The following is a 27,360-nucleotide window of genomic DNA, read 5'->3' as shown; positions in this document are numbered from 1 at the left end:
GAGCCCTGGCTGTGCAGGACGTGCAGGGCAGCATGTGCAGCCCATCTCCCAGTCCTGCACTGGGGAGATCTTCAGTGTGGCCCCTAACAACACTGGTGCTGGGAGGAACATGGACACTGCATGACCCCATGTTACTGGCATCCCAAGCTCTGCAATGGCACCCTGCTGTGACCACAGACCCCAGCTCTCCCCAGAAGCCTTGCACCAGGAGCATAGGGGCCGCTCCCATGCAGCAAGCAGGGCAAGGACGACACCCTTCCTGCAGAGACTTTTCTTTTATTAGACGTTTATTAGAGAATACAAGGAGCTGGACCATGCCACGTGCTGCTGGCTTGCTCTGCCAAGCCCCTCGGTCTGCAAGGGGGGCTGGCAGAGGCAGGCACCCCCAGACTAGTCCCCCATTACCCACCAAGGGCTTTCCTTGCAGCCTTTGCAACAGGTTTCTGCTGTCGTGGCTTTGCCCTACCAGCCTTGAGCAAGCGTTACAGGAGAGGGATGTCTCCAATGGAACAAGAACTGGGACCACCGAGCTGAACCCACTTCACCACTTCTTGGAAGAGACCCTGGCTTGGCCCCACACCCACCTCCAAATGGGGTCAAAACTCATATGGGGACACAAAGGCTGTGACCTTGAAGACATGCTTGCCCAGGAGGACCTTGCCGGAGAACTCGCTCATCTCCAGCTCCACCTCCAGCGTGGCTGGTCCCACCACAGGGCTGGTGAGCACCAGCTCTCCTGCCTGCCGGCCGGAGCGCCACACAACAAAGACACCCTGGCCCTGGCCACCCATGATGGCAAAGCACAGGCTGTCACCCACGAAGTGGGTGGTGGACATCTTGAAGAGCATGTGGGGCACAGTGTGGTTGGCCCGGAGCGGCAGGTAGTGGAAGGAGATGGAGCTGGGGGCCAGGCGGCAGGCTCGGCTCTCCGTGGGGCACGGGTTCCTCTCGCACTGGCTGCCGGGAGAGAAGGGTGTCCTGGGTTCAGCTATAGCAGTCATTTTTCTCCTGCTTAGTAGCTGGTGCAGTGCTGTGTTTTTTAACTTTCAGCCTGGGAACAACGCTGATAACACTGATGTTTTTAGTTGTTGCTAAGTAATGTTTATTCCAACCAAGGACTTTCTCAGTCTCATGCTTTGCCAGGGAGGAGGGGAAGCCGGGAGGAAGCAGAGACAGGACACCTGACCCAAACTAGCCAAAGGGGTATTCCATACCACAGCACGTCATGCCCAGTATATAAACCGGGGGGAGTTACCCGGAAGGCCCAGATCACTGCTCGGGTCGGGCTGGGTATCGGTCGGCGGGTGGTGAGCAATTGTATCCTCTCCCCTTGTTATTTCACTAATCGTTATTATCATTGGTGGTAGCAGTAGTGGTTTTGTGTTATACCTTAGTTGTGGGACTGCTCTTATCTCAACCCGTGGGAGTTACATTCTTCCCATTCTCCTCCCCATCCCTCCGGGAGCGGGGGGAGGAAGAAGGGGGGGGGGGGAGTGAGCGAGCGGCTGTGTGGTTCTGAGTTACCAGCTGGGCTCAAACCACGACAGTTCTTTTGGCGCCCAACGTGGGGCTCGAAAGGTTGAGATAACGACAGATCTGACCAGAGTGTGTTTAATCATATTTGTGATAAGCATTCATTGTTACTACTCGTCACAATGGTGATTATTTGGCTCTCAGACGTGTTGCGCTTGATCTCAGAGTTTCAGCATGTTGTACCTTACTTACAGCCACTATTTGCTGTTTTAGCGTTTATCGGCTGGGGGGCCTGGGCTAAGGTTCTTGTTTCACTGTACTTCATGGTAATGACTTGTAATACAATAGACTCATTGATCATGAAACTGGTCTGGTTTGTGCTTCCAGCGTGGCCATCACCACTATACATTGGGAGGTATATAATGAAATATTTTAGCAATTGCATATCTTTTTTTTTCTCCTCGGGGGGTAAACTTACGAAGGAAGCATTCTCTTTCACCCCCCATTCCCCCACTAGCCTATTTGCAACAGCAATTGAGAGTTCTGAAGATTTTAGATGGCCTTTGAGTACCCTTGAAACCTGCCTGCTGATTGTGCTGGGGATCAGCATGTTGGCACACATACGGAGTGTGTTTTACCCACGGCCATCCCGTCGTAGGAACATCCTATTTCGTTTAATGTCAAAAATTCAGCAGTATCAGGTTCGAATCTGGTCTAGGGTTAGACGACGATATAGGAGGACCACCAGGAGATTTTCCCTGAGGCTGGACAGTTATGAGTGGCAGGGTGTGTGGGATAGTATGGGCAAGTACCTAGGCCAGTGGGCCCCTCCAGTGCTTTGGAACTTCACCACTGAACAAGTGCAACATCCGGAAAAACTAGTAAAACACTTAAACGAGGTGTGCTGTCGTCCTGGTTATACCAGAGAGGGACAAATTTTGGCAACATGCTGGGGCTTGGCCTATGCCTACAGAGCCCTGCTCAACACTATCCAGCACCTTCAAAGGGAAAAAAAAATGTCTCTGGATCTGATGGCAAAGCAACAGACAACGCAGCTATGCCAACTACAAGCACAGCAGCTACTCAGACCCTGACCACAACAGTCAACACAGCTACTCCAAGTACAGCAGCTACATCAACCCCAGTGACAAGCACAACAGCTACTCAAACCCTGACCACAACAGACAACGCAACTACTCCAACTTCAAATACAGCAGTTACACCAACCCCAGTGACAAGCACAACAGCTACTCAAACCCCGACAGCAACAGACAATGTGGCTACTCCAAGCACCGCAGCCACACCAACCCCAGTGGCAAGCACAGTAGCTACTCAAACCCCGACAGCAACAGACAATATAGCTACTCCAAGCACCACAGCTACACCAACCCCAGTGACATGCACAGTAGCTATTCAAACCCCGACAGCAACAGACAATATGGCTACTCCAAGCACTGCAGCTACACCAACCCCAGTGACAAGCACAGTAGCTACTCAAACCCCGACAGCAACAGATAATGCAGCTGTTGGTGTTACTCAACTCCCAAGCACAACAGCTGCACCAACCCCAGCAATAGACATTGCAACCACTCCAATCCTAGTGGCAGACACTGCAGCCACTCCAACCACAGTGACAAACACTGCAGCTAAACCAAATGTCCAGTTTGTGACAATGTCTGTTGCCCCTGTAAGCAAAAGCAAACGAAAGGCACAAAGAGCAACCCGCGAAGCGAAGAAAGATGAAGACCCAGTGCCATTACTATATGCAACAGCACCTGAACAAGAGTTACTACTACGTGGGTCAGAGGAAGAGGAAGAAGAAGAAGAGGTCACTTCTCGACCCCGGACCTCAACCGAACTACGGAATATGCGAAAAGATTTCACCCGTCTTCCAGGGGAGCACATTGTCACCTGGTTGCTCCGGTGCTGGGACAATGGGGCCGACGGTCATGAACTAGAAGGTAAGGAAGCCAAGCAGCTGGGATCACTTGCTAAGGAAGGAGGAATTGACAAAGCGATTGCAAGAGAGAAGCGAGCCCTCAGTCTTTGGAGGCGGCTCCTGGCAGCTGTGAAGGAAAGGTTTCCCTACAAAGACGATATTACGAATCGCTCAGCCAACTGGACCACGATAGAGAAAGGCATCCAGTCCCTGAGGGAATCAGCCATTATAGAGATGATCTATCGTAGGCCGGATTCCAGGAACACATCCGTAGACCCAGATGAAGTCGAATGTACACGACCCATGTGGCGGAAGCTTACACGGAGTGCGCCATCATCATATGCCCACACATTGGCATCAATGACCTGGAATGACGGAGTATCACCAACAGTGGATTTCCTGATTCGTCAACTCCGAGAGTTCGAAGACAATCTCACCCCTTCCATCATTTCAGCTGTGGAAAAACTGTCCCAGGAGTTCAAACAATTGAGAGACGATTTATCCGATCTATCCAGCTCTCCACGCGTACCAACCCATGTCTCAGCTATCAACAGAAGGCGCCCTACTGCTCGAGAAAGAAAATATACGAGGTACACGCCACGGGCCACCCTATGGTTTTACCTGCGGGATCATGGAGAAGACATGAGAAAGTGGGATGGAAAACCTACTTCAGCTCTGGAGCAACGGGTGCGTGAACTGAAGAGGAGAACAATGGTCAAGGATGATCCTCCCAGGAAAGCTGCTGCTCCAGTCTCTGGCGAGCAGTTTCCCAGATGGAGCGAAAGAGCTGATTTTACTCCAGCTCCTGTGATAAGGAATACTAATCCCTTTCTACAAGACAGAAGTGGAGAATTTTGTGATCACTATTAGAGGGGCCCTGCCTCCAGCCAGGTGGAGGAGAGGGATAATCGGGTTTACTGGACTGTGTGGATCAGATGGCCTGGCACATCAGTCCCACAGAAGTATAAGGCTCTAGTAGATACCGGTGCACAGTGTACTCTGATGCCATCAAGGTATCAAGGGGTGAAACCCATTTCTATTTCTGGAGTGACAGGAGGATCCCAAGCGTTAACTATGCTGGAAGCTGAAATCAGCCTGACTGGGAGGGAGTGGCAAAAGCACCCCATTGTAACTGGTCCAGGGGCTCCATGCATCCTTGGCATAGACTATCTCAGGAGAGGGTATTTCAAAGACCCAAAAGGGTATAGATGGGCTTTTGGTATCGCTGCCTTGGAGACAGAGGAAATTAAGCAGCTGTCCACCTTACCCGGTCTCTCAGAGGATCCTTCTGTTGTGGGGTTGCTGAAGGTCGAAGAACAACAAGTGCCAGTTGCGACCACAACAGTGCACCGGTGGCAATATCGCACCAACCGAGACGCACCGATTCCCATCCATAAGCTGATCCGCAGACTGGAGAGCCAAGGAGTGATCAGCAGGACCCGCTCACCCTTTAATAGCCCCATATGGCCAGTGCAAAAGTCTAATGGAGAGTGGAGATTAACAGTAGACTATCGTGGCCTGAACGAAGTCACACCACCATGGAGTGCTGCGGTACCGGACATGTTAGAACTTCAGTATGAACTGGAGTCAAAGGCAGCCAAGTGGTATGCCACAATTGACATTGCCAATGCATTTTTCTCGATCCCTTTGGCAGCAGAATGCAGGCCACAGTTTGCTTTCACTCGGAGGGGCGTCCAGTACACTTGGAACCGACTGCCCCAGGGGTGGAAACACAGCCCTACCATCTGCCATGGATTGATCCAGACTGCACTGGAACAGGGGCAAGCTCCAGAACACCTGCAATACATTGATGACATCATCGTGTGGGGTGATACAGCGGAAGAAGTTTCTGAGAAAGGGAGGAAGATAATCCAAATCCTGCTGAAGGCCGGTTTTGCCATAAAACGGAATAAGGTCAAGGGACCTGCACAGGAGATTCAATTTTTGGGAATAAAATGGCAAGATGGATGCCACCAGATCCCCACAGACGTGATCAACAAGATAACAGCAATGTCTCCACCAACTAACAAGAAGGAAACACAAGCTTTCTTAGGTGCTGTGGGGTTCTGGAGAATGCACATCCCAAATTACAGTCTGATTGTAAGCCCTCTCTACCACGTGACCCAGAAGAAGAATGATTTCAAGTGGGGCCCTGAGCAACAACAAGCCTTTGAACAAATTAAACGAGAAATAGTTCATGCAGTAGCCCTTGGACCAGTTCGGGCCGGGCCAGATGTGAAAAATGTGCTCTATACCGCAGCTGGGGAGAATGGTCCTACCTGGAGCCTCTGGCAGAAAGCTCCAGGGGAGACTCGAGGTCGACTTTTGGAGTCGGGGATATAAAGGATCCGAGGCCAGCTATACTCCCACTGAAAAAGAGATACTGGCAGCCTATGAAGGGGTTCGAGCTGCCTCAGGAGTGATCGGAACTGAAGCGCAGCTCCTCCTGGCACCCTGGTTGCCTGTGCTGGGCTGGATGTTCAAAGGCAGGGTCTCCTCTACACATCATGCAACTGATGCTACCTGGAGTAAGTGGGCCACACTAATCACACAAAGAGCTTGAATAGGAAATCCCAGTCATCCAGGAATTCTAGAAGTCATCATGGACTGGCCAGAGGGCAAAGATTTTGGGATGTCACCAGAAGAGGAGGTGACGCGTGCTGAAGAGGCCCCACCATATAATGAACTGTCAGAGAGTGAAAAGCAATATGCCTTGTTTACTGATGGGTCCTGCCGTATTGTGGGAAAGCATTGGAGATGGAAGGCAGCTGTGTGGAGTCCCCTGAGACAAGTTGCAGAAACTGCTGAGGGAGAGGGTGAATCGAGTCAGTTTGCAGAGGTGAAAGCCATCCAGCTGGCCTTGGACGTTGCTGAACGAGAAAAATGGCCAGTACTTTATCTCTATACTGACTCATGGATGGTGGCAAATGCCCTGTGGGGGTGGTTGCAGCAATGGAAGCAGAGCAACTGGCAATGCAGAAGTAAACCCATCTGGGCTGCTGCATTGTGGCAAGATATCGCTGCTCGGGTGCAGAACCTGGTGGTGAAGGTACGTCACGTAGATGCTCATGTACCCAAGAGTTGGGCCACTGAGGAGCACCAGAATAACCAGCAAGTAGATAAAGCTGCTAAGATTAAAGTGGCACAGATGGACTTGGATTGGCAACATAAGGGTGAATTATTTTTAGCCCCGTGGGCCCATGACACCTCAGGCCATCAAGGCAGAGAGGCAACATATAGATGGGCTCGTGATCGAGGGGTGGACTTAACGATGGACACTATTGCCCAGGTTATTCACGAATGTGAAACATGTGCTGCAATTAAGCAAGCCAAGCGGTTAAAGCCTCTCTGGTATGGAGGACGATGGCTGAAGTACAAGTATGAGGAGGCCTGGCAGATTGACTATACCACACTCCCACCAACCCGCCAGGGCAAGCGCTATGTGCTTACCATGGTGGAAGCAACCACCGGCTGGCTGGAAACATATGCTGTGCTCCATGCCACTGCCCGGAACACTATCCTGGGCCTTGAGAAACAAGTCTTGTGGCGACACGGCACCCCAGAGAGAATTGAGTCAGACAATGGGACTCATTTCCGGAACAACCTCATAGACACTTGGGCCAAAGAGCATGGCATTGAGTGGGTATATCACATCCCCTACCATGCACCAGCCTCTGGGAAAATTGAACGGTACAATGGGCTGTTAAAAACTACACTGAGAGCAATGAGTGGTGGGACTTTCAAACACTGGGATACACATTTACCAAAAGCCACCTGGTTGGTCAACAGTAGGGGATCTGCCAACAGGGCTGGCCCAGCCCAATCAGAACTTTTACGTACTGTAGAGGAGGATAAAGTTCCTGTGGTGCACATAAAGAATTTGTTGGGGAAGACAGTCTGGGTTATTCCTGCTTCAGGTAAAGGCAAACCCACTCGTGGGGTTGCTTTTGCTCAGGGACCTGGATATACTTGGTGAGTAATGCGGGAAGATGGGGAAGTCCGATGTGTACCTCAAGGGGATTTGATTTTGGGGGAAAACAGCCAATGAACTCAACCGTACGCTGTTGCCTGCTCTATAACACTTTTATAGCCCACCAGCTAGATATCTTCAGGTCGGCAGCAATTGACCCTGACTTCCCTCCGATCATCACCTCAACAAAGAATGAATTTTGAGGAAACCAGACGAGCTCAGCAGTGACCAGACGAGTTTGACGGTATCATCAGCAGGCAACAACCCAACACTACATACCGTCCCTCCTGCCCTGAAAGACTATTACAAGAGATGGAGCCTGACATCATGGACTGGATGAGTCCAGCAATTTAACAGGGATTGGTCCGTGGACTAGGGAATGATATCTTTCTCTGTGTGTGGCTGTGGGTGTCTATATATGTGTATATATGGGACAGGGGCGATGGTGTGTTGAGAGATGTGGGATCTGAGCATGACGTGAATGGTATGGAATAAGGGGTGGATACTGTCCTGGGTTCAGCTATAGCAGCTCCTTCTTAGTAGCTGGTGCAGTGCTGTGTTTTTTAACTTTCAGCCTGGGAACAACGCTGATAACACTGATGTTTTTAGTTGTTGCTAAGTAATGTTTATTCCAACCAAGGACTTTCTCAGTCTCATGCTTTGCCAGGGAGGAGGGGAAGCCGGGAGGAAGCAGAGACAGGACACCTGACCCAAACTAGCCAAAGGGATATTCCATACCACAGCACGTCATGCCCAGTATATAAACCGGGGGGAGTTACCCGGAAGGCCCAGATCACTGCTCAGGTTGGGCTGGGTATCGGTCGGCGGGTGGTGAGCAATTGTATCCTCTCCCCTTGTTATTTCACTAATCATTATTATCATTGGTGGTAGCAGTAGTGGTTTGTATTGTACCTTAGTTGTGGGACTGCTCTTATCTCAACCCGTGGGAGTTACATTCTTCCGATTCTCCTCCCCATCCTTCCGGGAGCGGGGGGAGGAAGGGGGGGAGTGACGAGCGGCTGTGTGGTTCTGAGTTACCAGCTGGGCTCAAACCATGACATACATAGCCTTCATTTGTCTGCTATTATGCCATTAAGCAAAACTACTATTTTCATCAAAAACCTCAGTCATTTATTATTTTGTTATGGTTTTCCAAAAGAATGCCAGAATGTGTCTGGCTGATGAGAGAATTATTGGTTTTTGTGCTCAGGGCATGCCAGAAGTTTTTTCTCCAACTTGTGCTCAGGTGCGGTGTTATTCACACAGTTTAAAAGAGTAGCAATTTTGAACACTGTGGCTTTTACACTTTCTCAGAATCACAGAATCCCACTTCTCTGGTGCTTTGAGAGATGAAGCTGAAATGGAAAAAGCTGACAAGGTAATAAAAAATGAACAAGAGCCATAGAATTTAAGAAGCTTATGTTTGTTCTGTTTACAGGACCCAGTTTTACAATTCCTAGTGTTCTGAACAATGTATTTATAATTGTTCATTGAAAACGTTTCCATGTTTCAAGTTTTACCAGCATATTTTATAATCAGGAACAAAATACTCCAATGTAATTTTCATATTTAAAGTCCCAGAAGGAGCTGGAAGAAACTGTATGATTTATTTTATAACCAGGCTTATAATACATATATATGCACACACAAAAGTTTGAACTATTAATCCTAATTCTGACATTTTATGACCCTCGAGTGCTTACTTTAACAACCTTACTGTCCTTTTACTGTATGTTTCAAATGTGATATGAAGAGATGAATAGCAGTCAGGTTTTGGTAGGTTTTCATCTGCATCAGTGTCGATCCACTGAAAAGAGCCTGCCTCCATCCTCTTTGAGTGATATTTGTATCATACAGACTTCTGTGCTACCTTACCATGGTTTTCCTTCAGAGCCCAGGGCATCTCTAAATGATGTAGAATGAGGGCATGACTTCCTTTCTCCGAGTCTATGTGCAAGAGAGACTGCAGTAAGTCCTCCACCCCTATCAAAGCTATGAGCTCTAATACTTAAAACCCACAAGGCCAGAAGTTCAGCTGAAGAAGGTAAATTCTGTCCCATTGCTATTTTCAGTGATCCTGTTTCTATTTAAGTAAATGAGTAGTTAGAGGGAAGAATCATCTCTCATTGTAGGAGCCCGGCATTTCACCTTTAAAGTCAGAACTTTCTCAATTTAAAGGCTAATTCCAGACAAATGAGGGAAGATATAACTTTTTGTTGCAGAAGTAGTAAGATGAGGAGTTTGAAGTTTAGGATTAGAAGGATTTGAGTAGGAATAAGTCCTCGATTCTGTCAAGTTCCTGATTGATGGAGCTGCTGAGGTTAACAAAGACACTAAATGCTGGACAACCAGTTACCAGTGTGTCTTGACTTAGGGTGAATCCAGCAGTTCATGTCTACTGTCAGTGTGCATCTCATTTCCATTCTCATGCTTGGGCAGCTCTCCTTTTTGTCCATCTATACTCTGTCAGTCCCACTGCAGGAAGGAAACACTGAAAACCAGATTCTGCCCCCATGACACAGGCATAGGGTCTGTTCTCCCACCCCTGCGATGGCAATTTTGAGAAATGTGTAAAGTACTTTGTGCATTTTTTACTTGTTTTTGCAATAATAGGTGACTTTAGTAGAGCCTTGAGTGCAAATACAATGAAGCACCATGTGACAGCTGATATCCTTCATACAGAAATAACCACTTCCTTTTGAAAAGTAATTCAGAATATCTGAGTCATTCAGGGTCTGTCTCAGAATGTGATTTCCATCACATTTCTGTTTTTGTGGTTTGCTTACCCTTACCCCAGTCTTTTTTTCTGTTTCAGATTCATGCACTTGCCATCTCTAAGGAAAAAAGAAAAAAAAAAGATAAAATTTTGAAGTAGAGTGTGTTATTTTATGAATTATTGTAGATTTTTGTTCTCTCTCTTTTTTTTTTTTTTTTTTAATTATTTCTCCCCAGTATTGTTATCTGACTTACTGGAGTTATGTCAGTGATGGAATTGGCACTTCCTGTCTAATGATTTGACAGTGGGAGGCTGTTGCCCATAAGAGTAATCTTAAATAAACCGAGAAATTAGTTGAGTAAATCACAAAAGGTAATTTCAAAAAAGTAATTTCAGGTTAAATAGATTTAACTGGGACTACTAGTTAAACTTCTTTACTACTAATACTGCTGCTGATACTGCTACTACTACTAATAATACAAACTAAAAATGGCAGGAGTGATAGTGGTACCGAACTTAATTTCAGTTCCTCCAGTGTCCCTTTTGTGCCTTCTATTGTAGTTTTGTCAGTGTCTTAGCTGCCTTTTCAAATATCAAAGGCCCAATACAATTACACAAATGAGTAGTGCAGTCTTTGAATCCTCTCTATAACTTCCCGTCCAACCTTCCATTTAGATATATAATTTCCTCTTCTAGGAAAGTGTTTAATGCTTTCTTAGCTACCCCAACTGCTTAACATCTGATCCTTATCTTGTGTTTTACTTAAACATTTGCCCATCTTACAGTTAAAAGGTGTTGAAGTTGCTTCCTTTCCCTTTGTTATTTCAGAGCTCATGTAAGTGTAATTATATTGCCATAGTTTCTAAGCAAGATAACATTACAATAGGAGGGTTTTTAAAGTATAAAATGGCAGGTAGTTATAGCATTATTTTAAATGTTGTAGAGGTAAATGTAAATGTAGTAGAGACTCAGCTGTCATTGAGGAACATATCCCATGAGCATTCACTCAGCTTACAGATCTGGGACAGGTATTCTGCAGCTAAACTTAGAAACTTGAGTCAAGATCTGGAGAGTGGATTAATACTGTCTTTCAGACGTGAAAATAATTTCCCATATTTCTGGGGTTTTCAAGTCCATAGCTCTTACTTAGGCATAGTGTATGATGGTCTTGTAACTTTTGTTTTACATATAAAAAAGCTTTTTTTCAGGCAGATGGAAACCAATATTCTACCTCACCATGCATCTGCTCCTAGATAACTGAACTATAAGAAGGGAGAAAGAAGGTGGAGGCAGCATTCAGTTTCTGAGGTCACTGTCTTTTAAAAGGCTCCTGAAGGCAACAGACCCTGTGGTACACTGCATTAAACAACAAAATTAACATTTCATTGTGAAAAAAGCAAGGTATTAGGTCTCCATTCAGAGGAAACCTCATCTCACTTTCTACACAGATAGTACTGTACCGCCTAACTCAAGCAGTTAAGCTTACATGTATCTCTCAAAATTAGCAGAATTGTGAAAGGGAAGAACTGTATATTTCCTAGCAGCCTTTTTTAAGACTTTTTTTTTTTTTTTTTTTTTTTTAGGATGCTATTTATTTAATTGTTAATCTCACTGCTGTTTTGTTTGGATCACTGAAAGGATTATTAAACCACCCAACAATGACATGGTCCCTCTGCTGAAAAGCCATGGAAGCAATTCTCAGAGGTGTATGCCCCCCGGAACAGATTCCAGGAACAATCCAGAAGAGTTAAACAGAGCAGCTTCTTTCTGTGGGAGTGAAACTCATTTATGAACATTGCACTCTGTTTACTTCTTCATTTATGCTTTTGCTTACAAGCCTCAAATGTAGAAACAGTAGACCAAAAGAAGCCATGGAAGCACAAGACAAGGACCTGGCACAACCGCTGCACAATGGAAGCACATTTGAATTTCTATGCATAGCATTCAGAGACAAGGAAAAAAAAAAGCTTGCATAGAATTTAATTAAATTGAGTAAAACTAATCTCTGCAGTAACTCTCTGAAATTAATAAAATACTTTTTTTTTTTTTTCCTGAGCCAAAGGAACATTACTTTTGCATTTCAGTAAATAAAAAATTTGTGATTGGTGCAATGTAAATGTCAGAGATTTTATGTCAATATAAGTTACAGCATCCATATTTAGCCTTCCCGTAAAGCTACTTTGCTAAAGGGACCAAATATACCACATAAAAAATAACTCGTGTAGTGTTTTTAATTTACATTTGTTTAATTGTTTCTCTTCTTGCCACTGTCAGGAGAAGGTTTGTAGCAGTATCATGTACCTGGCTGTTATTTATTTTGTTTTCTAATTATCCATTAATCTGAAACTTTTTTGATGCAGCTAATGGGTTAGAGTTTAAAGCCTGAAGAACTGTATCCCAGTTTAATTTGTGTCTATGAAGCTGAGCAAAGAAAAGATAAAGAAAGAATTCTTCCTGCCACTTGTGCTGAAATGAAGGTACTGTTTTCCCTTTTCTTTTGTGTTCAATAATCTAGAAGTTCTGTTCTTTTTCAGATTTAGTTATTCCAGGGCTGTATGTAGCGTCACATAGCTTAACATGACACCCCCCTTTTTCTCATATACTTCAGCGATGGTATCTCTCTCTTTGTCCAAGATAAAAGGAAGTTTTGCTGCTATTATTCAAATCCTAGTGAGCTGGGCAGCCACCTGAGACTCCACGAGATGCCTCCAGCTCTTTACAAACTCCCCTCAGCTCATTTGGAGCTTCAGTTCTGAGTCGACATATGGAACAAAAATATTATACTAACTGAAACCTTTTATAATTCATGACATCAGTAATCATTAGCATCTCTTGGGCAATAGTTCATGTGTTTTGAGTCCATAGCTGAAAACAGTAAAGTGATTAGATATGTCCCCATGAGAAAAGTGCAATTGGTGATTTTACTATTCTCCTTTTTACAGACATACTGTTTTGCATCAGCCATGTGTTCAGATACAGCAGTGCTCCAGAAAGGCTGATACACGTTAAAAGGCTGGTAGAGAAACTTAATATTTAAAAATGCACTGAGGACATAGAACATAGTTCTTACCAATATTACTTGCCCATTTCATTTATAGGTCTTCAAAAAAATAAGTACAGGAGAAAAAAAAAAAATAACTGCAGCCATGTGGAAAAAAAATGTGTGGTTTCTTACCTAAGCCTAACAATCAAGCTAGTAAATTAACCCTGTCACAGACTGTTAGATAGATGTAATAGCCAGCATTTAATTGCTGTGTAAGGATCAAGGTTAACTATGCTGGAAGCTGAAATCAGCCTGACTGGGAGGGAGTGGCAAAAGCACCCCATTGTAACTGGTCCAGGGGCTCCATGCATCCTTGGCATAGACTATCTCAGGAGAGGGTATTTCAAAGACCCAAAAGGGTATAGATGGGCTTTTGGTATCGCTGCCTTGGAGACAGAGGAAATTAAGCAGCTGTCCACCTTACCCGGTCTCTCAGAGGATCCTTCTGTTGTGGGGTTGCTGAAGGTCGAAGAACAACAAGTGCCAATTGCGACCACAACAGTGCACCGGCGGCAATATCGCACCAACCGAGACTCCTTGATTCCCATCCATAAGCTGATCCGCAGACTGGAGAGCCAAGGAGTGATCAGCAGGACCCGCTCACCCTTTAGTAGCCCCATATGGCCAGTGCAAAAGTCTAATGGAGAGTGGAGATTAACAGTAGACTATCGTGGCCTGAACGAAGTCACACCACCATTGAGTGCTGCCGTACCGGACATGTTAGAACTTCAGTATGAACTGGAGTCAAAGGCAGCCAAGTGGTATGCCACAATTGACATTGCCAATGCATTTTTCTCGATCCCTTTGGCAGCAGAATGCAGGCCACAGTTTGCTTTCACTTGGAGGGGCGTCCAGTACACTTGGAACCGACTGCCCCAGGGGTGGAAACACAGCCCTACCATCTGCCATGGATTGATCCAGACTGCACTGGAACAGGGGCAAGCTCCAGAACACCTGCAATACATTGATGACATCATCGTGTGGGGTGATACAGCGGAAGAAGTTTTTGAGAAAGGGAGGAAAATAATCCAAATCCTGCTGAAGGCCGGTTTTGCCATAAAACGGAATAAGGTCAAGGGACCTGCACAGGAGATTCAATTTTTGGGAATAAAATGGCAAGATGGACGCCGCCAGATCCCCACAGACGTGATCAACAAGATAACAGCAATGTCTCCACCAACTAACAAGAAAGAAACACAAGCTTTCTTAGGTGTTGTGGGGTTCTGGAGAATGCACATCCCAAATTACAGTCTGATTGTAAGCCCTCTCTACCACGTGACCCGGAAGAAGAATGATTTCAAATGGGGCCCTGAGCAACAACAAGCCTTTGAACAAATTAAACGAGAAATAGTTCATGCAGTAGCCCTTGGACCAGTCCGGGCCGGGCCAGATGTGAAAAATGTGCTCTATACCGCAGCTGGGGAGAATGGTCCTACCTGGAGCCTCTGGCAGAAAGCTCCAGGGGAGACTCGAGGTCGACCCCTTGGCTTTTGGAGTCGGGGATATAAAGGATCCGAGGCCAGCTACACTCCCACTGAAAAAGAGATCCTGGCAGCCTATGAAGGGGTTCGAGCTGCCTCAGAAGTGATTGGAACTGAAGCGCAGCTCCTCCTGGCACCCCGGTTGCCTGTGCTGGGCTGGATGTTCAAAGGCAGGGTCTCCTCTACACATCATGCAACTGATGCTACATGGAGTAAGTGGGCCGCACTAATTACACAACGAGCTCGAATAGGAAATCCCAGTCGTCCAGGAATTCTAGAAGTCATCATGGACTGGCCAGAGGGCAAAGATTTTGGGATGTCACCAGAAGAGGAGGTGACGCGTGCTGAAGAGGCCCCACCATATAATGAACTGTCAGAGAGTGAAAAGCAATATGCCTTGTTTACTGATGGGTCCTGCCGTATTGTGGGAAAGCATCGGAGATGGAAGGCAGCTGTGTGGAGTCCCCTGCGACAAGTTGCAGAAACTGCTGAGGGAGAGGGTGAATCGAGTCAATTTGCAGAGGTGAAAGCCATCCAGCTGGCCTTGGACATTGCTGAACGAGAAAAATGGCCAGTACTTTATCTCTATACTGACTCACGGATGGTGGCAAATGCCCTGTGGGGGTGGTTGCAGCAATGGAAGCAGAGCAACTGGCAACGCAGAAGTAAACCCATCTGGGCTGCTGCATTGTGGCAAGATATCGCTGCTCGGGTGCAGAACCTGGTGGTGAAGGTACGCCACGTAGATGCCCATGTACCCAAGAGTCGGGCCACTGAGGAACACCAGAATAACCAGCAAGTGGATAAAGCTGCTAAGATTAAAGGGGCTCAGATGGACTTGGATTGGCAACATAAGGGTGAATTATTTTTAGCCCGGTGGGCCCATGACACCTCAGGCCATCAAGGCAGAGATGCAACATATAGATGGGCTCGTGATCGAGGGGTGGACTTAACGATGGACACTATTGCCCAGGTTATTCACGAATGTGAAACATGTGCTGCAATTAAGCAAGCCAAGCGGTTAAAGCCTCTCTGGTATGGAGGACGATGGCTGAAGTACAAATATGGGGAGGCCTGGCAGATCGACTATATCACACTCCCACCAACCCGCCAGGGCAAGCGCTATGTGCTTACCATGGTGGAAGCAACCACCGGCTGGCTGGAAACATATGCTGTGTCCCATGCCACTGCCCGGAACACTATCCTGGGCCTTGAGAAACAAGTCTTGTGGCGACACGGCACCCCAGAGAGAATTGAGTCAGACAATGGGACTCATTTCCGGAACAACCTCATAGACACTTGGGCCAAAGAGCATGGCATTGAGTGGGTATACCACATCCCCTACCATGCACCAGCCTCTGGGAAAATCGAACGGTACAATGGGCTGTTAAAAACTACACTGAGAGCAATGGGTGGTGGGACTTTCAAACACTGGGATACACATTTACCAAAAGCAACCTGGTTGGTCAACAGTAGGGGATCTGCCAACAGGGCTGGCCCAGCCCAATCAGAACTTTTACGTACTGTAGAGGGGGATAAAGTTCCTGTGGTGCACATAAAGAATTTGTTGGGGAAGACAGTCTGGGTTATTCCTGCTTCAGGTAAAGGCAAACCCACTCGTGGGGTTGCTTTTGCTCAGGGACCTGGATATACTTGGTGGGTAATGCGGGAAGATGGGGAAGTCCGATGTGTACCTCAAGGGGATTTGATTTTGGGGGAAAACAGCCAATGAACTCAATTGTACGCTGTTGCCTGCTCTATAACACTTTTATAGCCCACCAGCTAGATATCTTCAGGTCACCAGCCATTGACCCTGACTTCCCTCCGATCATCACCTCAACAAAGAATGAATTTTGAGGAAACCAGACGAGCTCAGCAGTGACCAGATGAGTTTGGCGGTATCATCAGCAGGCAACAACCCAACACTATGTACCGTCCCTCCTGCCCTGAAAGACTATTACAAGAGATGGAGCCTGACGTCATGGACTGGATGAGTTCAGCAATTTTACAGGGATTGGTCCATGGACTAGGGAACGATATCTTTCTCTGTGTGTGGGTGTGGGTGTATATATATGTGTATATATGGGACAGGGGTGATGGTGTGCTGAGAGATGTGGGATCTGAGCATGACGTGAATGGTATGGAATAAGGGGTGGATACTGTCCTGGGTTCAGCTATAGCAGTCATTTTTCTCCTGCTTAGTAGCTGGTGCAGTGCTGTGTTTTTTAACTTTCAGCCTGGGAACAACGCTGATAACACCGATGTTTTTAGTTGTTGCTAAGTAATGTTTATTCCAACCAAGGACTTTCTCAGTCTCATGCTTTGCCAGGGAGGAGGGGAAGCCGGGAGGAAGCAGAGACAGGACACCTGACCCAAACTAGCCAAAGGGGTATTCCATACCACAGCACGTCATGCCCAGTATATAAACCGGGGGGAGTTACCCGGAAGGCCCAGATCACTGCTCGGGTCGGGCTGGGTATCGGTCGGCGGGTGGTGAGCAATTGTATCCTCTCCCCTTGTTATTTCACTAATCGTTATTATCATTGGTGGTAGCAGTAGTGGTTTTGTGTTATACCTTAGTTGCGGGACTGCTCTTATCTCAACCCGTGGGAGTTACATTCTTCCCATTCTCCTCCCCATCCCTCCGGGAGCGGGGGGAGGAAGAAGTGGGGGGGGAGTGAGCGAGCGGCTGTGTGGTTCTGAGTTACCGGCTGGGCTCAAACCACGACAAAGGGGAACCGCTGCTCAGCGCCATGCTTTGGATCTCAGGGAGCTGCCTGCATCCTTGCCAATAAGCCTAGCCCATGCCACAGGCTGGGCAGAGCAACCCTAGATAGCCACATCCAAGTGTGCCCAGCATCAGGTCTCTGTTCCACCCTGCCTCTGTCAGGCAAATGCCATGCCTTGCAGGGATGCAGCTCTGGATCACACTCTGAGGCTGGGACCAGGGGTATCACAGTCCTGGCTGGAGGCGAGGAACGGAGCCAGGCTCAGATGTTGAAGATGTCCCTGCTCATTGCAGGGAGATTGGACTAGATGCCCTTTGAAGGTCCCTTCCAACCCAAACTATTCTATGATTCTATGTGCAGGAGCAGGGATGCTCCTCTGATTGGGTGGCTTGTGCTCAGCCACAAAGCAATTCAGCCGCAAGAGCGGGACCAGGGGCTTGTTGCCTGCTAAATGACAGCTGACAGCACTGCACAGATGTGCAGCAGAGGGGAAACAGCATCATTTCCCCCAGGCTGAGACTCCGGGGGGACAGAATCTTGGATAAAGCTACCACGTATTGGAGTGGTCCCATCTGCACCCCCAGCCACCAATGGGGAGCATGCTAACCATAGCCAGGCAATTTGCTACACAGTATGGTCCTCTGGACCGCAGGACTCATCACCAGGGGTGATGATGCGGCCTTCGAGCCACACACAGTACTCACAAAGCAGAGGTCTTGGCGTAGCTGGTGTTGTGGCGTGGCGGGGGGCACTTGGAGCGCACGCAGCGGTGGCCCCCGAAGGTGTTGATGCAGACGTTGCCCTGGGTGCAGTTGTGCTGCTTCCCAGTGCACTCATTCACACCTGCAATGGTGACACTGGGTGAGCGGGGCTGTCCCCATGGTCCTGTGGGATGCTCCCTGCTCCCAGCACTCTTACCCTCGCAGGCATTGCGGTTGGCATGGAGGAGGTAACCGGGTGGGCAGAGGCAGCGGTAGGAGCCGGACAGGTTGAGGCACTCGTGGAGGCAAAGCCGGGTCTGGGGAATGGACTGGAAGAGCTGGCACTCATCCACGTCTGGAGGGGGACAGAGTGGGGACCCATCATGGCCGAGCCTTGGTTTTTCCACCTCCCCATCATCCTCATCCCTATTTTACCACGGCACACGCCGTTGTCTCGCATCTGGAAGCCAGGGTCACAGCTGCAGCGCTGGGAGCTCGGGCGGCCCTCGGCACAGCGGGGCTGGCGGCTGAAGGAGGCATTGCTCAGTGTCACCCAGTCTGCAGGGGAAGTAGGTATCACTGCTGGGCAGGGAGCATGGGGAGATGCTGGGGGCTGAGGTCCCGCGGGCTGCCCGGGAAGAGGGAGATGGGCGCAGTGTGGCCGGGTGCTGTCACTATGAGCATTCCTGTCCTCTGCAGCCCGAACCTGGGCACGTACAGGAGTAGATGGGGCTCTGACAGCTGAGGCCTGACCAGCCCCGGGGGCAGAGGCACATGTAGCTCTGGTTGCCATCCACACAGGTCCCGCTGTTGGCACACGGGTTGCTGGAGCAGTCATCAATACCTAGGAGAAGGAGCTCATGAATACCAGCTGGAGAAGTGCATCCTCGCTCCATCCTGCTGCCCATTGCTGCAGCCTCCGGGCTGCTCTCCCTGCAGTCAGGGGAGCAGAATGATGGGACCCCATGGCTTGGGGTGACAGAGAAGCCCCCAGCAGGGCTGAGCCTGTGCCACCCAGACCCCCTCCACTCCACCTCTGCAGGAAGGCTGGGTGCCACTCCACGTGCAGTCCTGCCGGCATGTGCGTGTCTTGGAGCCCACCAACCGGAAACCAGCATCACAGACAAAGTGAACATCGTGGCCCACCTGCACACTCCGGCTCAGCACCCGTCCGTTCAGGGGCACCACTGGCTGCGGACAGGTCTCTGGAGGCAGACAGACACAGATGAGGATGGACAATCACCAAGCTGGAGCCAACCCCAGCACCAGCGAGGAGCTGAGGTCCCTTGCCCAGGCTGCTTGCTGGGGATGCTGGGGTCAGAGGTGGTGCCATGGGGATGTCGCCCCCATGGAGGTGACCAGACTGGGGTTACCATTGCGTTCGGTGGCCGGTCTCTGGAGACGGCTCTGGAGGACAAGGAGCTGCTGCCGGAGGCCACGCGTGCCGTGCAGTTGGGCAGCCTCCTGTGCCGCCAGCAGCCTCTGCATTTGCCACACCACACTGAGCGCCTGCTGCTGGCTCAGGCACTCCTGAGGGGACATAAGGACATCCCCGTCACTGGGCTCCCCCACTACCCTGCCACAGCGTGGGGGGACCCTCCCAGGCAGCAGCATCTTTGGGGTTTGTTTGGATGCAGAGCCCCTTCTTCCCCATCCCAGTACAGTGTCTGCCCCTGCCCCTGTGTCTGCTCCAGCCTCAGCCCCTCTGACCCAGCACTTGGGTGCTGAGGAGCAGCTCAGAAGCTCCGGGTGGGTTTAGCATCATCTTGCTGCAGCAGAGGGAAAGCCCCACTACCATCCCTCCCCGGGCGTGGCCAGCCCCATGGGCACCGTGGCCATGCCATACCCTCCACCCAGGAGTGGTGACAGGGCTCTGGGGTGTCAGAAGTGGGGGCTGAGAAGCCCTCAGCCTGCAAGGGGGCTGGCGGGGGGCAGGAGGGTCCTTACCTGGGTACTGCTGAGGGGCAGCTGCAGGATGCGTATGGCCAGCCAGGCTGGCAGCAGGACAAGGAGCATCGTGCTGGGGCTGGATGAGACGAGATGCCGTCAGTGCGGCTCTGCTGTGCTGCTGCACTCGCCGGGATTTATCCATGGCGTGTGCCCAGGTGTTTGTTGTTTTTTCCCCTGGCCAAGGCCAAGCCGTAGGAAAGTTTCCCTTTGGCACTGGCACCAGCCTCTCCCTTCCCTTCCCTCTCCACACATCAGAGGCTTTGGGGCCTTTCATGTCACAGGGCCAGCAGATGCCGGGGCCAGGCAGTGGCTGTCACGGCACTTGCTGCTGTGCCGGTGGTGCCAGGCTCACCCCATGGCCAGCCACGGCTCCGGGGGTCCTGGCATGCAGGGCTGCAGGAGGAGGGTAATCCTGAGCATTTGCTAAGTGTGGGAAAATCTCCAGGAGAAGGGATGGATTCGGGATTGGTGCTGGGGTCTGGCTCTCCAGTGGGGCTGGGGATGCTGAGGACGGCGGCTGGGCAGAACCACGGACTTGCCAGCCTCAGCATGGTTTTGCTAAGCTCAGCCACAGCTGCAGCTTAGAGGGGGACACCAGGGCTCCACTGCAGCCTAGAGTTGGGGTGCAGGTTGGCATTACAGTCAGCATTAACATTAGGGTCAGGGTTAATGTGAGGGTCAGCATTAGGGGTAGGATTAGAGTTAGGGTTAGGATTACAGTTACGGTTAGGATTACAGTTAGGGTTAGGGTTGAGGTTAGCATTAGGGTTAGGGTTAGAGCTAGGTTTGGGGTTAGGATTACATTTAGGTTTAAGGTCGAGGTTAGCATCAAGGTTAGGATTAGGGTTAGGGTTGGGTTAGCATTAGACTCACAGTTAGGGTTAAGGTCACGTTTGGTGTCAGGGTTAGGGTTAAGGTTAGGGTTAGGACCAGTGCTAAGGTTTCAGGTCCACATGTACAGGAGGGTTTGGATGAGGTTTGGGGTTGGCATTAGCATGAGGGCTGGGGTTCAGGCCAGGGTTAGGTTTAGGCTGAGCCTGAACAGGGTGAGAGAACTGAAGGATTCAGAGCTGGACTTCTGCTGACATCCAGCTCAGCTCCAATAGCAGGTGGGTGGGATGCTCCCAGTCCCTCCCACCCACAGCAGCATGTGCCTGTCCCCCAGTAACCCCCAGCAGAAATGGCTGAAGTCCACATATCTGCCCAACGCAACGGGAGCACTGGTCATGGGTGCTGGGATCCCTGCACTGAGATAGAGCCATCCGGGTGCTAATGAGCCCCCCAGGCAGTGTGGGCTCCGGGACCCCTGCCTGACCCTCAGTGCTTGATGAGACATGTGCCCCACTGAGCCTGGCACCTCTCCTGCTGCCGGCCCCCAGGCATTGCATCCTCCCAGCCCATATCCATGCTGCCCAGCTCTCCGGAGCAGGTATTTGGCTTCGTGCCGCGACGGTGTGTGTTACCTCCCAGCATGTTTAATTCATGGGGCAGGAGGAAGGCTGGTAGCAGGGCCCCTGAGCTGCTCTCAGCCCATTGGCATACAGTCTCCCAGTACCCCAGAGTGGTTGCTGCTTGGGATCCCAGCTCCCACTTGCCTTCCCATCCCATCCCCGGCTTGGCAGCGGGGCTGGGGCAGAGCAAGGGTTCTGACCCTGGTGCAGGGCATCCCAGCAGGACTGCAGCCCAGGCCCTGGGAGCTGTCTGCCGCATTCGCACCAACGAGCAACTGTTTTGACAGAGCTGTTACTCACCCGTCAAGCTTTTGTTTGAGCTGACCAGTGGTGTCTGTCTGAGTCCTGAATAGGATCAAATCCTGCAACCAGACACACACACAAGCACACAGGAGCGCACAGAAGCGCACGGCCCAGCTCACCCCAACACCAGGGCTGCCGAGGTGTGGCTTGTCTCTCCAAAATCCTCACTGTGGAGCTGTGGGGGTCTGGTTCCCTCCAACACAGGCAGCTGCATGAAGTTCCTGGTGCTGCTGGTTTGCAACCTCCTGGCATGGACGGTCTGTGAGACACAATTGGATGCTCTGGAGAAGTTGTCTGCGTTGGTTCCTGGAGGTAATCGGGAAGAGGGGCTGGGGGGTGGCTGGTTTAGGGGGGTGGGTGCATCCTGAGCACTGTCCCCTAAACGAGGCCAGGCGGGCAGGGGGCTGGGTGGGTGATGGGCACCCTAGGGTGGCAACAGGGGTCTTGGTGGGTGATGGGGGCTCGAATAGAATGGAGTTGGAAGGGGGGGGCATGGGGCTGGTGACGGGATGGGGCTGGGGGTCTGGGCTGGTGATGGGGGGCATGGGGCTGCTGATAAGATGGAGCTGGTGCTGGGGGGCATGGGGCTGGTGGTGGGGGCTAGTGATGGGTGCAGCCCGGTGGGGTCTGGGTGCTGGCAGGACAGAGGGGGGTGGTGGGAACTGGGCACGTTCCTGGCAGTCTCAGCCCACCCATGCGAGATGGGGGCTCAGCAGGCTGGACCCCCCCGGCCCCTGCCCCTTTTGTGCTCCCAGCCCAAAAGTGCTTTCTTGTCTCTCCCTGAGTCTCCATGGAGACCCGGGTGCCTTCTCCGTATCCCTGGCTGCAGCCAATGGCCAGACACTTCAGGGGGCCGTGGAAGCAGCCATCGGCCACACCAGAGATTATGGGGAAGGCACTTGTACTCCACAGTGCCCCAGCCCCAGCCCCTGCTGTCCCTTCTCCCAGCTCTCAGCATGAAGGAGACCTTCCTGGTGCTCTCACTGCACAACAAGCTGAGGAGCAAAGTGCAGCCTCCCGCCGCCAACATGCAAAAGCTGGTGAGCCCCCCTGCAGACATGTGTCTCTCCCTTGGATGTCCCCATCCACCTCCCACTGCATGCCCAGGGAGGGGGGCAGCCCATGGGTGCTATGCAGTAGTTCATGAACAAGCTAACAGAGCAGAAGAGCTGGCCAGCATGGGGCTGGCCACCGGCGCTGTCAGACCTGATCTCACTTTGGTGCACGCCAAAGACAGGGCTGGTCCCTTGGGGTCCCTGTGGGGTCCCCCATGTCCCATAATGGCCCTCAGTGTCCCCCAGTCATCTCACACCTGCTCACACCAAGGGCATGGCTGGTTCCTTGGGGTGTTCCCCATGTCCTATGACAGCTGTTGATGTCCCCCAATTACCCCACACCTGAACACACCAAGGGCAGGATTGATCCCTTGGAGTGTTCTCCATGTCCCATGATGGTCCTTGATGTCTCCCAGTCACCCCACGCCTGCATACATCAAGGGCAGGACTGATCCCCTGGAGTGTTCTCCATGTCCCATGATGGTCCTTGATGTCCCCCAGTCATCCCACACCTGCATGCATCAGGGGCAGGACTGATCCCCTGCGTTCTCCATGTCCCATGATGGTCCTTGATGTCCCCCAGTCACCCCATGCCTACATACACCAAGAGCAGGGCTGGTCCCCTGGAGTCCCCTTGCAGCATCCCCTATATTCAACCTCCTGATGTCCCCCAGTCATCCCCCGCACCAACCCCCTTGGTGGTCCCCAGACACCCCCCGGGCTGTCCCGCAGCACCCCCCGCACCGGGGCTGTCCCTGGGGACCTCGGTGGCTCACGCTACCCCTGCAGGAGTGGGACGAGGAGCTGGGCCGGCTGGCAGGGGCGCGGGCAGCCAGCTGCCTGCAAGGCCCCGCTCCACCGCCGGCGCCGCAGCTGGGCTGGAGCGAGGCGCTGCTGCCGGTGGGCACGGGGGGCTTCGGGGCCGTGCTGGAGGGCTGGTTCGCCGAGGGCCGACGCTACGACTACGGGACGGGGCGCTGCGCCCGCAACGCCACCTGCCACCACTACACCCAGGTGGGCGCGGAAAATTCGGGAGGGGTCCGGAGCCGCCTGGACCGGGGTGACACGCCTCTCCCGTAGCTGGTGTGGGCCACGGCGGGGCGGCTGGGCTGCGGCCGGCACCTCTGCCCCGGCGGGCACGGCCCCAACGAGGCCTTCGCCTGCGCCTACTCCCCGGGGTAAGCGCTGAGCGTGGGAACGGGCGGTGCTAGGCGGGGCTGGGGGCGTGGCCTCGGCGCCAGCGGGGAGCGCGAGTCGAGGGGGAGCGCGGTGGGACGGCGCTGCTGGGGGCGGGACCTCCTCGGGGTCGTGTCATGCAGTGTCGTGGGCTGACCAATGAAGATGCGTAGTGAGGGGTGGGGGCGTGGCCTTGAGCTGGGTGTGGCTGGGGGATGTGGGCGGGGTTTGTTGGGGTGTGGGCGTGGTCTTTGCCATAAAGGGGTACAGTTGACGGAGTGGGCGGGACTGTGTGCTGGAGTGGGCGTGGTCTCCGGGGGAGTGGGCGTGGACTATGCCAGAAAGGGGCGTGGCTTGGTGCCCTGGGTCAGGGGGTGTGCGGTAAGGGCGTGCGTCGGTGGGGTGTGGGCACGGCTTGGTCCAGAAAGGGGCGTGGCTTGGCGCTGTGGGCGGGGCTTCAGCTGCCTGCGGGGACAGGGGCAACTGGGAGGTGTCGGGGACGCCCGTCCTGCCCTACAAGCAGGGCCCCTGGTGCTCACTCTGCACCGCCGGCCTCTCCGGATGCTTCAAGTCCTGGGACCACAGCGGCGGGCTCTGCGGTGAGTCCCCGCCACCGGTCCCACCCCCCAGCCCCTGCGTGCCCTCCAGTGATGCCGCAGCCCTTGATGCCCATGTCTGTGACATGCTCAGAGATGCCCAGGAACCCCTGTCGCATGAGCTGCAGGAACAATGGGCGCCTTGACATGAGCAGCTGCCAGTGCACCTGTCCCCAGGGATACACGGGCAGGTACTGCCAAGGTGAGAGGGGTACCCGCATGACCCCTGCCTCCCCTCGCCTTAGAGACGCATGTGCATGGCCAGAGCAGAGCATGTGTGCACAGGGTGGGTGCAGTGCATGCGTCTGCAATGTCAGTGCAGTGAACGGGCATGATCCGAGGGCTGGAGCACTTCTGCTCTGGAGACAGGCTGAGAGAGCCGGGCTTGTTCAGCCTGGAGAAGAGAAGGCTCCAGGGAGACCTTAGAGCAGCTCCAGTGCCTAAAGGGGCTACAAGAAACCTGGAGAGGGGCTTTGGACAAGGGCCTGTAGGACAAGACAGGGGGGAATGGCTTTAACCTGAGAGAGGGGAGATTGAGATGAGATCTTGGGAAGAAGTTCTTCCCTGTGAGGGTGGTGAGGCCCTGGCACTTGTTGCCCAGAGAAGCTGTGGCTGCCCCATCCCTGGCAGTGTTCAAGACCAGGTTGCATGGGGCTTGGAGCAACCTGATCTAGTGGAAGGTGTCCCTGCCCGTGGCAGGGGGTTGGAACTGAATGAGCTTTAAGGTCGCTTCCAACCCAAACCAGTCTGGGATTGTATGGCCGGCTCAGCAGTCATGGTCTGCTCAGCGCCCACAATCACACAGTGGTGCAGCACACACATGGACCGGCTCAGCTCAGTGCAGCAACCGCTGTGCAGCACAAGCTCAGCTGGGGTGGGCAGGGGCTGCTGAGCCCCCACCAGCTAATGCAGCTCTTCTCCCACAGTGAGGTGCAGCAGGCAGTGCCTCCATGGCAAGTTCAGGAAGGAGGAGTGCTCCTGCCTCTGCGACGTGGGCTACGGCGGCGCTGAGTGTGGCAGTGAGTCTGTGCTGCAGGGTGGCAGCAGGGATCTGCAGGCTGGGACCCCCGGAGCAGGGCTATGGCTCCTCCAGCGGGGCCACTGGCAGAGGGACCCACCTTCTGCCTGTATCCCCAGCGAAGATTCGGTTCCCCTTCCACACCTGTGATGTGCAAATAGATGGAGACTGTTTCATGGTGTCCGCCGAGGCCGACACCTATTACGGAGCCAAACTAAAGTGCCAAGTGAGTCCCTGGGATGCACCAGCTGAACGGTACCACCATGCTCACAGCTCATCTCTGCTGCCTGGGCCACATGTCTGGGGCTGGCTCACTCCCTTCCCTGCAGGAAAAAGGGGCGATGTTGGCCCAGATCAGAAACCAGAAGGTCCAGGACATCCTGGCTTTCTACCTTAGCCGCTTGGAGACTGGTAACAGGGTGACAGACACCGATTTTGAGACTGGGAACTTCTGGATCGGTGAGTGACGGTGGTGGGCAGGGTGCGGGGTACCCGGGGTGCTAGTGGATGTGCCACCCCACCTCCTATTCCCCCAGGTCTCACCTACAAGACATCTAAGGCTTCCTTCCGCTGGGATGTGGGTGAGCCGTCCTCCTTCACCAGCTTTGCTTTTGGGCAGCCGGACAACCAAGGGTAAGTGCCTGTTGGACCTGCACGACACCAGACCCCTGTGCGGTGTCACCACTGTGCCACCGTGGTGGCTGGCTTCACACACACACCCTCCCCATGCCCACTGGGACACAGGTTTGGGAACTGTGTGGAGATGCAAGCGTTGTCTGCCTTCAACTGGAATGACCAGCGCTGCAAGACCCGGAACCGGTACATCTGCCAGTTTGGTGAGTGAACGGCTGGGAGCTCTCCTGCACCTTCCCTGGGTGCTGAGCCCCAGGGGTGCAGGCTCCCGGCTCTGTGGGGTCTGTTCCCACTGCCAGCCCTGCTCAGACCTCTGGGTCCTTCCTGGTGTGCGGGACACTGACTGATATCCCATTACAGCCCAGGAGCACATCTCCCTGTGGCAGCGGGACCCCTGAGCCAGCAGCCCCGGGCACTGGCCAGCGCTGGCTGCTGTGCTGAGCCCATGGCTCAGGATGACCCTGGTGCTTTGCCAAGCCCAGGCCATGGATCAGAAGGACCCCCCCCAGCTCCCCCACACAGGGGATGAGGGGCTGAGGGGACCCAGGGTACCCACTTTACATCGGCATCCCCAAAACTGCATCGTCTTCTGCCCCCTCCTTCCTGTCACCACCACACTGTGATTGCCCTGCGGGCAGGGAGATGACAGGTCTAACAGCATCCTCCTCCTCAATCAGCAGCCAGGATGTGTCCAGACAATGGTGCAGATGCCATGAGGGGGGGCCAAGAGGGGTGTTCTTGGTGGGCAGAGACCTCAGCATGTCTCAGGGTGAGGACCGGATCAGCTCTAACGCTGGGAGCCCCCCAGCCTGACACTGCGGGTTCCTCATCATGACCTGGTCCTTCATCATCACCCAGTTCCTCAGCATCACTTGGGTGGTTAATAAAGACCTCTTATTTGGGAAGAGCCATTTGTCTCCTCTTGTCCCAGATCCACCAGACTTTCTATCTACCACAGCCCACATCCTGCCCACACGGGGTGGTACCTCCAGCCCCATCTGTGGATGAATGGAACTGGAGGATGGAGGAGCCGGGACCAGCCTGGCTCCTGGCTGGGCTCGTGTCTCCAGCGCCCTGGGGGTGCTTTGGGGGTGGAGTTAGCCAAGAGTTGTTTCTTCCAACCCCA

At 52.2% G+C, this 27,360-nt stretch overlaps 4 protein-coding genes across 4 annotated transcripts in view; 2 read left to right on the top strand and 2 right to left on the bottom strand.

Moving 5' to 3' along the window:
• Positions 1-596: 596 nt before the first annotated feature.
• Positions 597-20,068, bottom strand: LOC115601164 (fibulin-7-like). Its single transcript, XM_030470795.1, has 8 exons — positions 20,000-20,068; positions 19,426-19,582; positions 19,087-19,257; positions 18,771-18,896; positions 18,488-18,610; positions 18,270-18,407; positions 18,056-18,194; positions 597-957 (listed from the first exon to the last, which is right to left on the bottom strand). The coding sequence occupies exons 1-8, from the start codon at positions 20,066-20,068 to the stop codon at positions 597-599; spliced, it is 1,284 nt and encodes a 427-aa protein (XP_030326655.1).
• Positions 3,599-12,398, top strand: LOC115601162. Its single transcript, XM_030470792.1, has 2 exons — positions 3,599-8,760; positions 11,682-12,398. Exon 1 carries the CDS (start codon positions 6,015-6,017, stop codon positions 7,386-7,388), a length of 1,374 nt encoding a protein of 457 aa, XP_030326652.1. The 5' UTR covers positions 3,599-6,014; the 3' UTR covers positions 7,389-8,760; positions 11,682-12,398.
• Positions 20,069-21,906: 1,838 nt separating the features above from the next.
• Positions 21,907-27,139, top strand: LOC115601163 (C-type lectin domain family 18 member A-like). The gene is made up of 12 exons (XM_030470793.1): positions 21,907-22,068; positions 22,705-22,796; positions 23,601-23,825; positions 23,892-23,989; positions 24,465-24,586; positions 24,678-24,785; positions 25,510-25,602; positions 25,721-25,827; positions 25,931-26,060; positions 26,138-26,234; positions 26,346-26,437; positions 26,595-27,139. The coding sequence occupies exons 1-12, from the start codon at positions 21,969-21,971 to the stop codon at positions 26,630-26,632; spliced, it is 1,302 nt and encodes a 433-aa protein (XP_030326653.1). The 5' UTR covers positions 21,907-21,968; the 3' UTR covers positions 26,633-27,139.
• Positions 26,999-27,360, bottom strand: part of CARMIL2 (capping protein regulator and myosin 1 linker 2) — a 17,764-nt gene continuing 17,402 nt past the window's right edge. Inside the window, exon 32 of the mRNA XM_030512670.1 lies at positions 26,999-27,232. Coding sequence (XP_030368530.1) covers positions 26,999-27,232 — 234 coding nt within the window. The remainder of the gene's footprint in view (positions 27,233-27,360) is intronic.

This window comes from Strigops habroptila, chromosome Z, assembly GCF_004027225.2.
Source record: "Strigops habroptila isolate Jane chromosome Z, bStrHab1.2.pri, whole genome shotgun sequence".
NCBI classification, from domain to species: domain Eukaryota; kingdom Metazoa; phylum Chordata; class Aves; order Psittaciformes; family Psittacidae; genus Strigops; species Strigops habroptila.
The sequence above is the reverse complement of the archived record's forward strand: the minus strand, read 5'-3'. Positions and strand labels throughout refer to the sequence as shown.

What these genes read in the sequence shown, in the direction of transcription:
- LOC115601162 (XM_030470792.1), top strand. Translation starts at nt 6,015, where the DNA reads ATGGACTGGCCAGAGGGCAAAGATTTTGGGATGTCACCAGAAGAGGAG.
- LOC115601164 (XM_030470795.1), bottom strand. Translation starts at nt 20,068, where the DNA reads ATGCTCCTTGTCCTGCTGCCAGCCTGGCTGGCCATACGCATCCTGCAG. An exon ending in TGCCCCTCAGCAGTACCCAG is followed by an intron (nt 19,583 to 19,999) that starts GTAAGGACCCTC and finishes ATGTCCCCTCAG; the next exon opens with GAGTGCCTGAGCCAGCAGCA. An exon ending in TCAGAGCCCCATCTACTCCT is followed by an intron (nt 18,611 to 18,770) that starts GTACGTGCCCAG and finishes CTTCCCCTGCAG; the next exon opens with ACTGGGTGACACTGAGCAAT.
- LOC115601163 (XM_030470793.1), top strand. Translation starts at nt 21,969, where the DNA reads ATGAAGTTCCTGGTGCTGCTGGTTTGCAACCTCCTGGCATGGACGGTC. An exon ending in GCCTGCGCCTACTCCCCGGG is followed by an intron (nt 23,990 to 24,464) that starts GTAAGCGCTGAG and finishes CTGCGGGGACAG; the next exon opens with GGGCAACTGGGAGGTGTCGG. An exon ending in GGGCAGCCGGACAACCAAGG is followed by an intron (nt 26,235 to 26,345) that starts GTAAGTGCCTGT and finishes ACTGGGACACAG; the next exon opens with GTTTGGGAACTGTGTGGAGA.